The sequence below is a fragment of the Pan troglodytes genome, chromosome 17 (assembly GCF_028858775.2).
Source record: "Pan troglodytes isolate AG18354 chromosome 17, NHGRI_mPanTro3-v2.0_pri, whole genome shotgun sequence".
NCBI classification, from domain to species: Eukaryota; Metazoa; Chordata; class Mammalia; order Primates; family Hominidae; genus Pan; species Pan troglodytes.
In genome coordinates, this window is record NC_072415.2 from 57,195,639 (window position 1) to 57,209,971 (window position 14,333).

General features: G+C 37.1%; 1 protein-coding gene across 11 annotated transcripts in view; it reads right to left on the reverse strand.

Moving 5' to 3' along the window:
• The window catches only part of HDHD2 (haloacid dehalogenase like hydrolase domain containing 2), a 43,147-nt gene that overhangs the window by 11,547 nt on the left and 17,267 nt on the right, over positions 1-14,333 (reverse strand). For all 11 annotated transcript variants that reach the window (XM_001148863.6, XM_016933650.3, XM_016933651.3 and 8 more), the window contains one exon: positions 11,283-11,367. In XM_001148863.6, the coding sequence (XP_001148863.1) occupies positions 11,283-11,367 (85 nt within the window). The remainder of the gene's footprint in view (positions 1-11,282; positions 11,368-14,333) is intronic.

Below are 14,333 nucleotides of genomic sequence, written 5' to 3' on the forward strand. Positions count from 1 at the left end.
AGTATCGCAATAAAGCGAGTCACATAAATTTTGGTTTTCCATAGTCTATTAAGTGTGCAACAGCATTGTGTCTAAAAAAAAGTATGTGTGTTAATTTAAAAATACTTTATTGCTGAAAAATGCTAACAATCATCTGAGCCTTCAGGGAGTCATAATCTTTTTGTGGGCAGAAGGTCTTGCCTCGATGTTCATGGCTGCTGACGGATCAGGGTGGTAGTCACTGAAGGTTGAGTCACTGTGGCAATGCCTCAAAATAAGACAACAATGAAGCTTGCTGCATCAATTTAATCTTCCTTTCATGAAAGAATTCTCTGTAGTATGTGATGCTGTTTCACAGTATTCACAACAGAAACTCTTTCAAAATTGTGAATCAATCCTCTCAAGCCCTTCTGCTGCTTTATCAGTTAAGTTTATGTAATATTATAAATCTTCTGTTGTTATTTCAACAACGTTCGAAGCATCTTCACCAGGAGTAGATTCCATCTCAAGAAACCACTTTCTTTGTTCATCCAAAAGAAGCAACTTCTCATCCATTCAAGTTTTATCATGAGATCGCAGCGATTCAGTGACATCTTCAGGCACTACTTCTAATTCTAGTTGTTTTGCTATTTCCACCACATCTGCAGTTACTTCCTTCACTGAAGTCTTGAACCCCTCAAAGTCATCCATGAGGGTTAAAATCAACTTCTTCCAAACTCCTGTTGATGTTGACATTTTGACCTTTCATGAACCACAAATGTTCTTAATGGCATCTAGAATGTTGAATCCTTTCCAGAAGGTTTTCAATTTTCTTTGCCTAGATCCACCAGAGGAAATCATTGTCTATGGCAGCTATGGCCTTACAAAATATATTTTTTAAATAGTAAGACTTGAAAGTCAAAATGACTCCCTGATCCATGGGTGGCAGAATGAGTGTTGTGTTAACAGGCATGAGAACAACACTGATCTCCTGGTACATCTCCAGCGGAGCTCTTGGGTGACCAGTTGCTTTGTCCATGAGCAGTAATATTCTGATGGGAATCTATTTTTCTGACCAGTAAGTCTCAATAGTGGTCTTGGAACATTCAATAAACCATGCTGTAAACAGATGTGCTGCCATTCAGGCTTTGTTATTCCATTTATAGAGCACAGGTTTGAACTTAAAGTCACCAGCTGCATTAGCCCCTAACAAGATAGACTGCCTGTCCTTTGAAGCTTTGAAGCCAGGCACTGACTTTTCCTCTCTAGCTATGAAAGTCCTAGGTGGCATCTTTTTCCAATGTAAGACTGTTTCATCTACACTGAAAATCTGTTGTTTAGTGTAGACGCCTTCATCAATGATCTTAGCTAGATCTCTGGATAACATGCTGTAGCTTCTACATCAGCACTTGCTGCTTCATCTTGCACTTTAATGCAAGTTTATGGAGACAGCTTTTTTCCTTAAACTTCATGAACCATCCTCTGCTAGCTTCAAACTTTTCTTCTGTAGCTTCCTCATCTCTCTTAGTCTTCAAAGAACTGAAGAGTTAGGGCTTTGTCTTAAGGGAATTTTGTGGCTGGTTTGAGCTTCTATCCAGACCACAAAACTTTCTCCATATTAGTGATAAGGCTGTTTTGCTTTCTTATCATTTGTGTGCTCACTGGAGTAGCACTTTTAATTTCCTTCAAGAACTTTCCTTTGCATTCAAAACTTGGCTATTTGGCACAAGAGACCTAGCTTTCAGCCTATCTCGGCTTTCAACATGCCTTACTAGCCTTACTCATTTCTAGCTTTTGATTTTAAGTAAGAGATGTATGATTCTTCCTTTCACTTAAACACTCAGGGGCCACTGTAGGGTTATCAATTGGCCTAATCTCAGCATCATTGTGTCTCAGGGAATAGGGAGGCCAGAGGAGAGGAGAGAGATAGAACAGCTGGCTGGTGAAGCGGTCAGAACACACACAACATTAAATTTGCCATACATGGGCATGGTTTGTGGCTGCCCAAAACAATTACAACAGTAACACCAAAGATCACTGATCACCACAACACATAATAATAATGAAAAGTTTGAAATATTGCCAAGAATTACCAAAATGTGACACAGAGACACAAAGTGAGCACATACTGTTGGAAATATGGTGCCGATGACTTGCTCAATGTAGGGTTACCACAAAATCAGTTTGTTTAAAAAAAAAAAAATGCAAGTGAAGCGCGATAATGCAAAGTGCAATAAAAAGAGGTATGCCTGAACACGACGCTGTCTTTCTAAATAACCATTTCCCCTGAAGATGAAGCATGTGGAAATGAAATTATACTGCAGATTAAGTACTGGTCAAACACCTACCATATGTCCAACGTCAAACTGGTAAGTCCCTCTCACCCCACTCCCCAAAAGTGTTTCTTTCCCAATCTTTTCCATCTCTGTAATTTCTCCAGTTACTCAAGCCAGAACCCTATCAGTCATACTTGATTTCTCAATTTCTCCCACCACTTCCACATCCCTATTCACTTGGAAATCCAGTAATTTCCAATTTTGAACAAAAATTAAAATATCTCAAAATTGTCTTACTCTTTCACCTGAACTGTAACAGCCTTACAACTGGTCTTCCTGCATTTTTCTCTTGACCTATTACTCCAATCCATTGTATAAGCAATAGCAGGAGTTTTGAAAAGTGCAAATAGATGTGATCATGTCCCTCCCCTGCTCAAAATTCTTTAATAGCTTCTCACGGCAACCAGCATAAAATCCAAAGTCCTTAGCACAGTCTCGAAAGCCTTGCCCTATCTATCCCCAACCCCGCATCTCCACTCTCAAGTTACCTTTCCCATTATTGACTGAGCTCCTGCCACAATACTTTGTTCTCATTTCCTCAAAAAATGTCAAGCTCTTTCCTGCTTCAGCCCCCATATGGTGCCCCCTCCTCCTGAAACGGTTCCCCATACTTTTCACATAGATTTCTTCCACTCATTTGTCACGTTTCAGCTTAAATGTCAGCAAATCAAAGAAGTCATTTTTAATCTCTCTTTAAATAAAGTGGACTTCCTCCTCACATTTGGTAACTATTTCAACCCCTTTTTTCCTTCATATCACTTGGCATGATTGGTAATCCTTATCCTATTGTGTTTGGTCTGTCTTCCTCACTAGAACAGTCCCATAATGCCCATCAGTTGTACTCATCACTGAATTCCCTACTTAAAAAAAATAAGGCCTGGTACCTTTTGCTAAATGTTTATTCAATAAATTAAATCATGGATGAACCTCTGCATGCCTCAGTGTCCTGACCTCTGACAACTATTTTTATTCATAAATGTAGGAAGTATAGTAACTATACTAAAAATAAATAATGGCGAGTCACTTCACATTTGTGAGCTTCAGTTTCAAATGAAGCAGTAAACTAGTTCAGGGCTTTTCAGCACTATTTTAGGCCAGAAAATGCCTGCTGTGGGGGCTGACCTATGTATTATAGGATGTTTAGCAGCATCCCTGGCCTCTACCCATCATATGCCAGTACCACCACCCCTCTCCCTCAGTTATGACAACCAAAAATGTCTCCAAACCTTACCAAAATATTCCTTAGGGGGCAAAACTGTCCCTGATTGAGAACCGCTAAACTAAAGTAATGCCAAAGTGTTAACATTCAACACACTTAAAAGTAATACCAATCAACTCAACAGACATAAACTATCAAAAGTTCAAACTAAAACTAGTGAATCATGAAAAACACGAAAGGAAAATCCCACTAACATTTAATTAATTGAAACCCCAAAATACCTCCCATGTCACACTGGCACAGTAATTCTCTTATTAATTACTGAAAAAAATGTAGTGAGTTTGTAAAGACTCAATGTTCCACATAAAATAAAAATCTAAGAATACTACACATCCAAAGTGAAAGATGAAACGAAAAATTAAAATAGAAGATCTAAGACAACTTCAACACTGCTATTTCTCGTTATAATCAGAATTAAAAAAAAAAAAGTTTTGAAGTCTTTGGGATTAAAAACAAACATAGCTTACTGACCTAGTAAGAAATACTCAAAGTGGTAAAATACTGAAAGTTCTACCCCTGAATTTAGAAGTAAGATAAGGCTATCTACTATCACCATGTTTATTAGGAGTGCACTAGGAGTCCCAGACAGTGTAACATAGCAAGAAAAATAAAAAGAATTTTAACTCTGGAAGGAGACAATTAAAATTGTCATTATTGTCTACAATTGTCTATATAGAAAATGCAATCCAAAAGATTCTATTAATACAAAAATTTATTAGAATTAGCAAGTAAATGGAAGAAGACTGCTGGACAGAAGATTAACATACAAAAACCCAATTAGCTTTCTATGTATTAGCAATAAGCAAATAAATATGAAATTTAGCAAAATACAAGGCCGGGCACGGTGGCTCACACCTGTAATCCCAGCACTTTGGGAGGCCGAGGTGGGTGGATTACCTGAGGTCAAGAGTTTGAGACCAGCCTGACCAACATGGCAAAACCCCATCTCTACTAAAAATACAAGAATTAGCCAGGCATGGTGGTGCATGCTTGTACTCCCAGCTACTGGGAGGCTGAGGCAGAAGAATCGCTTGAACCTGGGAGGCAGAGGTTACAGTGAGCTGAGAGCATGCCATTGCACTCCAGCCTGGGCAACAAGGGTGAAACTCTGTCTCAGAAAAACAAAAACAAAAGCAAAAATACAATTTACAATAGCATCAAACAACATGAAAGACAAGAATTTAACAAAATGTCTAAGACCCACATTCTAAAAACTATAAAACACTGATGACAGCAAATGTAAAAAAACAAAAACGAAACAAAAAAAAACTAAATAAATAGAGATACATTTTATTTTCATAGACTGGAAGATATATTATTGTACAGATGTACATACTGTCCAAATCCATAGATTTAAGGAAGGATCAAACTCCCAGCAGGCTTTGTTTGTGATTTCAAAGTTGATTTCAAAATCTGTGTGGAAATCCAAAGGAGGTAGAATAGCCAAGACAATCTTAAATAATAAAGTTGGAGGATGTACACTACCAGATATTTAGGCTTATTATGAAGCTACAATAATCAAGACAGTATGAATGGCAAAAGTATAGATAAAGAATCTAGTCACTTGATTTACGTCAAAAGCACAATTGCAAATCAATGGGGGAAGAATGGGTCTTTGCAATACGTGTTGCTGGAACAACTGAGTATACACAGATAAAAATGAACTTCTATTTCACACAATTCACAAAAATTAATTCAAAATAGATTCTACACCTAATTGCTAAAAGTAAAACAATAAAGCTTACAGAAGAAAACACAGGAAAATATCTTCATGACCTTGGGGTAAGCAAAGATTTCTTAAACAAAACAGAGAAAATACTGACAAATTGAACTACATCAAAATTAAGAACCTGATCTTCTCATACTATTAAGAGAGTGAAAAGGCAAATCAAAGATAGGGATATCTGTGGTACATATATTCAACCAAAGTCTTGTAAGACATAACACATTAAGGACTCTAAGGCCGGGCGCAGTGGCTCACGCCTGTAATCCCAGCACTTTGGGAGGCCGAGGCGGGTGGCTCACCTGAGGTCGGGAGTTCGAGACCAGCTGACCAACACGGAGAAACCCTGTTTCTACTAAAAATACAAAATTAGCCAGGCGTGGTGGTGCATGGCTGTAATCCCAGCTACTCGGGAGGCTGAGACAGGAGAATTGCTTGAACCCGGGAGGCAGAGGTTGCAGTGAGCCGAGATTACACCATTGCACTCTGACTCAAAAAAAAAAAAAAAAAAAACTTTGACAAATCAGTAAGAAAAAGACATCCCAATCAGAAAACGTAAAAGATTTGAATGGGTGCATCACAACAAAAGATATCCAAATGGCTAATAAGTATATGAAAAGGTTTCAACAGCATTACTCATCAGAGAAATACAAATTGAAACTGAGGCTGGATGCAATGGCTCACACCTGTAATCCCAGCACTTTGAGAGACTAGGGCACAATGATCACTTGACATCAGGAGTTTGAGAACAGCCAGCAACACAGCAAAACCCCACTACAAAAACGAATTAAAAATTAGCCAGGTGTAGTGGCACACATCTGTAGTCCTAGCTACTTGGGAGGCTAAGGCAGGAGGACCTCTTGAGTCCAGGAGTTTGAGGCTACAGTGAGCTATGATAGTGCCACTGCACTCTAGCCTGGGTGACAGAACAAGACCCTGTCTTTGAAAAAAATAACAACAACAAAAAAACAAATAGGAACTCAGTAAAGATACCACTATATACACCAAACAGAATAGCTACTATTAAATAGAGAATATAGAGCATTGGAACTCTCATTTGTAGCTAGCAAGAATGTATGTCTTCGTACAATCACTTTGGAAAACTGTTTGGCGATATTTACTAAAACTAAACAATTACCTATCATACTGTCTAGCAATTTCACTTCTAGATATGTACCCAAGAGAACTGAATGCACATGTCCCCCAAAAGACATATACAAGAATGTTCACAGCAGTTTTATTCATAACAGCCCAAACTGGAAGCAACCCATGTCCATTAACAGCAGAATGAATAAATAAATTGTGGAATATTCATATAATACACTACTACTATACAAAACGACAACAAAAACAAAGAAGCAAAATAAAAACCAAAGTACTGGTACACGCAAAAACTTGGATAAATCTCAAAAGCAGACCAAAAAATGCTATAATTCTATGATTTCATTCATATGAAGATTAAGAAATGGCAATAATTATAGAAGTCAGAGCAGTGGTTATCCTGGGGAAGGAGTGGTACTGACTGGGAAAGGGAGCCACCGAGGATGCTGAAAATGTTCTATATCTTGATCACCAAATGGGGGTTACATAGGTATATCTATGTGTAAAATTGTATTGAGTTGTATACTTAAAATCTGTATAACTTACAGTGCATGTTTACCTCAGTTTAGAAAAATCAGTAACAGAATATATTTTTATGGTTTGTTCACGTAAACAAATCATATTTAGAGTAGCAGGAGCTGCCTGCTAAATACATCCTCAAACTACAAAATAAGAGCAGTGATTCTGATACTCAATTCTGTATCCTATGATTTTCAGATCTGCATATAAACTTCTCCTACATACACTAATGAAATGCTTTAAACATCTCAAGTTCTGAAGTCTTAAACAATTTCTCACCTCCAAAGTAGTATTTTAGAGTCTGGACTTTAATTAAGAACACTGCATAGCAGTCAACCCTTTCAAAAATGGGAAAAGCCCATAGATATATTTCTAATTTGAGCCCTGCTGCTACACTGTTCTGGGATTCCTCATGCTCAGGGCTCTAAGTACTTAGGAAATATTCAGGAGTTAGCGTACAAATGCAGTACTGAGGCCATTACTGTCTGTTTGTCTTGTTCTTTCTTTCTTTTCTTCCCTTTACTAAGGATTTAATATACCAGAGTAATTAAACTTGTAATTTTTCCTTAAGAAGGAGATGGGGGAAAGCAAGCAATCCAATAGTCAACAAAGACTTCTTATAGTGGTAAGAAGCTCATCCTGAAAAATTAAAAAAAAAAAATTCTGCACGTCTCTAAGACTTTTGGAGGACTCTCAAACTCTACAGCAATTATGGGAAGAATGTTATTAACAAAACTTCAAATACATTATTCTTAAAAAGCCTTCATCTATAAATTTAAACATGAAAGTTGTGATGCCATTTCTCTTCAGGTATAACGACATTTTAATAAGCTACTCTAGGAGATGGAGAGCAGTTTCTTAATATAGGAAAAAAAGGCCTCAAACGTTTCCTAGGCTAAGTAATTCCATGTAGTTTTTTTCCCCAAAATTCCTTTGCCTGGCAACTATACTTCTGAAAAAAAAAATCATAAAGAAAGCATAAATACTGCTCAACAAACATGTTCTCAGGAGTTTTTAAAAATGAATTTCAAAAACCTGGAATACCAGCCAGGAGCAGTGGCTCACGCCTGTAATCCCAGCACTTTGGGAGGCTGAGGCGGGTGGATCACGACGTCAGATCGAGACCATCCTGACTAACATGGTGAAACCCCGTCTCTACTGAAAATACAAAAAATTAGCTGGGCGTGGTGGTGGGCACCTGTAGTCCCAGCTACCCGGGAGGCTGAGGCAGGAGAATGGCGTGAACCCGGAAGGCGGAGCTTGCAGTGAGCCAAGATCGCACCACTGCACTCCAACCTGGGTGACAGAGCAAGACTCCGTCTCAAAAAAAAAAAACCTGCAATACCAACAGTAATAGGAACTTGTGGCAAAGCAATTCATTGTGCTTCTTAAAATAGAGTATATTGTAGGAATTAAATAGGTTTTAGAATAACATTTAGGAACATGACAAAGCATGCACAATACATTAGGTTTTTAAAAAGCATGTTACTATATAGTATATACACATTATAAATTTTGTGTAAACATGTATGTGTATAGAAACAAAGAAACTGGCTATGTGCTAAAATGTTAACTGTCGTTCTCTTTAGGTGGCAGCGTTACAGGTAATTTTTAGTTTATTCTTTCTTGAGCATTTAAACTTTTCCACGATGAGGATATATTAATTTTGTGATTAGATATTTTTTAGTCTTGTTAATACTAAGTTCAGGTTGGATTATAAGTGACTTGTTTGTCTTCCTCCTAATAGTAATCATTGAGTTCAATTATAATTGGTCCATTACTTAAATGCTCAAACTTTGGGTTTTTTTGTTTTTCGAGATGAGCCAAGATCACACCACTGCACTCCAGCCTGGATGACAGAGCGAGACTTGGTCTCAAAAAAAAAAAAAAAAAAAAAAAAACCAACCACAATTCTCAATTCCGTTCAGGCATTTAAAAGATATTTGTAGAAAGGCTGTACTATGCGTTTTTGTGGGGTGCTATCCACTAAAAACACAGTAAATAAGATGCAGCATAATGTGAAGTTTGATGTATCTGCCTTGATGTAACATGCCTCTGAAGCCAGCATGCAATGAGCTTTAAAATCCAATGTTTATTGTCATTATCAGCCTAAACAGTAATTTAACTAATCGGTGGTTCATTTAAGATGTCTGTATTTGCCACACACAATCCATACAGCTGCAGTCATTGGTTGGAAGGCAGTCCCTGTGGAAACATCAATATGCAAAGAAAGGGAAGACCTAAAATCCTTCTGTTAACTCTCCATCCAGCTGTTAAGTGCATTTGTGAAATTAGAGTTGACCTATAAGTGCACTGTAATGTTTTAAAATGTAGTGTTTATAAAAAATCAATATGGTTAGGAAAGTGTACTAATTAGACAGCATCTGAGCAATTACAAAGTCAGTGTTATGTCAACATACATTTTTATTTCCCTGAGTCTAGTATTCATTAAGACAGAGACCTCTCAATTTCCTATTAAATATGTCCTTCCCAAATTGCCAGCTAAAATTAATCAATATCTTCTCCTTGAATTCTGTGGTTAAATAAATGAGTGAAAAGTAGTAGAAGTAAATTCAGAAAGAAATAATAGCAGATTCCGTTTCAAATGAAAACTGATATTGGTATAGTTGTAGAACTTACTTAAGGAGCAGATGGCATAGTCTCTCCCTCCTCAACCAAAGGCCAAAGTAGGATAATTGAAAAGGCAGGGGAAGCAAAAGTAATTTTAACACCATATACACTGAAGTACATCTCCAAGTGATCTGACGTAACAGTGGATGTCCAGGAAATAATTACAGTAAATAGATACTGGGCAACTATAAAAAGTGAGTTTGCTCCTTTTAAACAAGAGCTTGACTATCACAGTGACTAGAGTCACAAATAAAAGTGCATTAAGTAGTTGTGGTTTCCATTAACCAAGAATCTAAAATTAATGTGCACACACGGTAAAAGGTGGCTGTTCTCAAACGGCTATTTCTGGCCACATAGATTTTACATGAGGGCAGTCATTTTCAAGATGAACAGCAAACAATGTGCCCAAATGTGTGAACCTGGATAGTGAGTTTTAGTTTCCTATAAACATTCTATTTCTGTAGTATATACATGAAGAAATGAATTCTACATAATGTATAAGTTAGAATGGTTCTTACAGATCCTTGCACTGGTAAGAAAATTCTGGTTTGTTTTTTTTTTATAGCATTCTTGCAGTTAAATACAAAAACTTTACCAGGCTATTAAAGAAAAATTTTCTAAGCTAGTCCAATATGCAATATTTTGAACTATATACTTGACATGCATCCAAAGGTAAATTATACTGTTTAATGGTTTGACAAGAAATAAAAGGCAAGACATGAAAAATTACAAAATCCAAAGAAAAGTCACAATCTCATTCTATGGCAGATCTGCAGGTAAATTCTGATCCAATTTATCTTGGGAAGTACAAGAACAAGTATGCAGCCTTCCTTTTAGAAGTAGCAGCAAAATAGTTCATTTAAGTGAAATGCACACATTAACTGAAGATTTATAATATCTTATATACTAGTTCTACTTCTACCCACAGCCACTGATGTCTCTCTGCTTGGATATCCCATAGACCAAACCTAAACTCATCACCTCTTAAATCCCAAACCAAGGGTTCTCTATCTTACTTGCTCAGGTTAGAAATCTCAATGTATCCTTGACTCACTCTTCTACTTCACTGACTAAACTCAAAAGTAAGACATGCTGATGGTCTCTGAATCTGTTTTTCTTCATCTCCACTGCCACTATTCCAGTTCACCGTACCATTACCACTCATCAAATAATTTATTTTAAGTGTGGTCAAATGTGTCAACTCTTTTCCATAACCTGGATTCTCACTGGAGGTAGAATCACATTTATTGTTTTTGGTGGATCAGCCTGGATACTGTTTTCCTTTGGAGATTAGCATAGTCAGTAGAGAATCATAGGAGTAATAATAAAAGATAAAACTGCTGCTCGGGCGTGCTGGCACACGCCTGTAATCCCAGCACTTTTGAGTGGCTGAGGTGGGCAGATTGCTTGAGCCCAAGAGTTGGAGACCTCCCTGAGTAACGTGGCGAAACCCCGTCTCTACTAAAAATACAAAAACTGAGATAGGAGGAGCACCTAAGTCTGAGCCTGGGGAGATCGAGGCTGTGGTGAGCCATGATGATGTCACTGCACTCCAGCCTGGGCGACAGAGTGAGACGCCATCTCAAAAACAAAATAAAAACAAAAAACATACTACTCACACAAAAAAGTCAAGATAGTAATACATATTATTTGATGCTGATCTTGAAGATGTCTATCCTAATGTACAATTTAGGTGGCCAGAAAGTAAAACACATAAACCCATTCATGACAATGACAAAAGGAAAGGAAGAAGGGAACTATTATGATCAGATGAAAAATAAATAGCTAGGTTTACCGGAATGCTTGATTCAGAATTTGATAATGAAAATGTTCTGGTGCCAATCCCATGACCACAGCATTAGGATCACTTGTTTGTATTCCTGGGAATGGAAAAAAAAAAATGATTGTTGAAAATGCAATTAAAAGCAATGTCACATTTAAAACAAAGTAGTTTTAGTCAATCAAGTGCAAACTTTTGCTGTATCCATAATTTAAAATTTAACAGATTATCCTGCCCAGTGTACTTTGGAAGTATAAGAGAGTACACAGAAGGAGAGGGAGAGGGAGATGGGGGTTGGGAGGGAAAAAGAGAGAAAATCTAATATTTTTCCATATTCCTTGTGCACAGTCTTAAGGGTACTAAGTAACCAGAAGATCTGAATTGAAAACTGTAACCTGATGTCCTCAAACAAATGACAATTTCTTACTTCAAAATGCTTTACTGATTACAATCAACAATAACTGCCATGAGTTCCCTATGAACTATCAGATCGATAGCAACTGATGAGGGACTGAGAATCTAAGAGGCAAGGGAAATTAGACTTTCTAATTGACACAACTGAGGTTAACACATTCATGATTAATATGAAATGCACTGCAGAGTCTACAGTTTTCTGCATAATGCCTTATCTACTTTTAGTTTCAGAAATATTATTTTAAAATTAAAGTATGTTTTAAGGCCTTGGCATCTTATAACAGAACTTCAGACATGACAATCAAACGAGTACATTCTCCATTACAACTTTATTTATTTATTTATTTAGAGACGGAGTTTTGCTCTTGTTGCCCAGGCTGGAGTGTAATGGTGCGATCTCAGCTCACCACAACCTCCGCCTCCCGGGTTCAAGCAATTCTCCTGCCTCAGCCTCCAGAATAGCTGGGATTCCAGGCATGTGCCAACCACACCCGGCTAATTTTGTATTTTTGGTAGAGATGGGGTTTCTCCACGTTGGTCAGGCTGGTCTCGAATTCCCGACCTCAGGTGATACACCCGCCTCAGCCTCCCAAAGTGCTAGGATTACAGATGTGAGCCACCACACCCAGCCTCTCCATACCATTATTAAAGGTCTGATTAAAGGTTCCATGGATTATCCATATGCCAATTCCTATTTGCCTCTCTTATTGGCTGCAGATATCCAGGCTTTCCAACTTCCTCCTTACCAGTAGCCATGAGTATTCTCCAGTAGTTTCTTTGCTAACACGATAAGCTATTCCAGACTCATACCATGCCTGTCCAGATCTGAAATCAGTAATTTCTCCAAAGAACTACAGTGGGAATTGACAGTAGATACCACAGTCTGAGCACTGGGTTGTCATTACTTTAGGTTTTTACAGTGGAAGATTACATAATATGTATTATTTAAAAGAAAAAAGGAGTTGGTAACTATATTTTCTATTCAAAAGTAGTCATACACAGCTTGTATTTAACTTACTTGATTTTTATTATTGCATCTCTTTTCACTGACACTAAAATCTAATAGTTACTACTTTGCTTTTTCCTATATATACCTTTAATTAAAAAAAAATACCAGTATTACTAATAACAATAAGACTCCTGAACGCAGTTTAAGATCTCTTTGTAGTTCTTTCGTCCTTAGAATTTATCCCACTATGAATGAACAGGTCAAAATACTGTACTTTAAAGTCATTTGAAGTAATTATTTTCTCTGAGTGGTTATGCCACCAACCTCATACAGACCTAAGTTCATTTCTATTTGGAGGCTGGTTTTTCACTTAATCGTCTTTTCATTGTATACAATATTCACATGGTTCCAAAGTCAAAATTATGTAATGGGGACTTTTTTAAAAGCCTCCTATCTTGATCCATCCCCTCTTCCCTTGCTTCCCCTTTAGGTAACCATTTTTATTAGTTTTTCATTTATCCTTCTTTGGCTTCTTTTTACAAATATAAGACAAATACATATGTATATCCATTTTCTTCTCATTTTCCTACACAGAAAATGTGTAAAGATTTCTACATCTTACTTTTTTCATTTAATATATCCTATGCAGAGCACTCCTTATCAAGAGATAGAACTTTTCATCATTATTTTTCAACTACAAAGCATTCCATTTTGTGAATATATCACAGTTTATTCAATCAGTCCCTTCTGATGAATATTTGGGTTGTTTCCAATCTTTCGTTATTACAAATAAGGTAGTAATGAATAACCTTGTTCATGTCATTGTGTATTTTTGTATCTATATTTTAGAGATAGATTCCTACAAGTGCTGCTTCATATGTAATTTTGCTAGCTACTGCCAAATTCCTCTCCATAGGCTTTGTGTCATTTTATATTCCTGTCAGCACTCAGATGGTTTTAGTAAATTTATTTTGTTTAATTCAGCAAAGTTGGTTTCTGTTTCTTGCAAATAATAATTCTGATTGATACATTGGCATATTTCCTATTAGTACTAGTTTTGAGGTCTGCCCAACTCTATAGCCATGCTGAACTTATAAACTCCATTTTCTATATTGTGCCATTGCACTCTAAGTATCCTCTCTGAAAAGAAGCAATGTGGCAAAGCTTCATACAACTATGATATTCTTTCAGAATCAGTTGATTTTTCCAAAGAGAAACACTTTTTTCTTGATTGAAAAATATTTCATGTTCAATGTAAAAACTTCACACTATCCAGAATAACATCTACTTTAAACAAAGAGGTCCTGGTGTATCTCATTTAATCAAGTTAATTTAGTGGTGCCTGCACTGAGGATTAGCTTATAATACTCAAAGTAATTTTGACCTGTGTTCGTTTTTTTTATTTCCATTATTATACTTTAAGTTCTAGGGTACATGTGCTCAACATGCAGGTTTGTTACATATGTATACATGTGCCGTGTTGGTGTGCTGCACCCATTAACTCGTCATTTACATTAGGTATATCTCCTAACGCTATCCCTCCCCACTCCCCCCCACCCCACAACAGGCCCCAGTGTGTGATGTTCCCCTTCCTGTGTCCATGTGTTCTCATTGTTCAATTCCCACCTATGAGTGAGAACATGCAGTGTTTGGTTTTCTGTCCTTGCAATAGTTTGCTGAGAATGGTGGTTTCCAGCTTCATC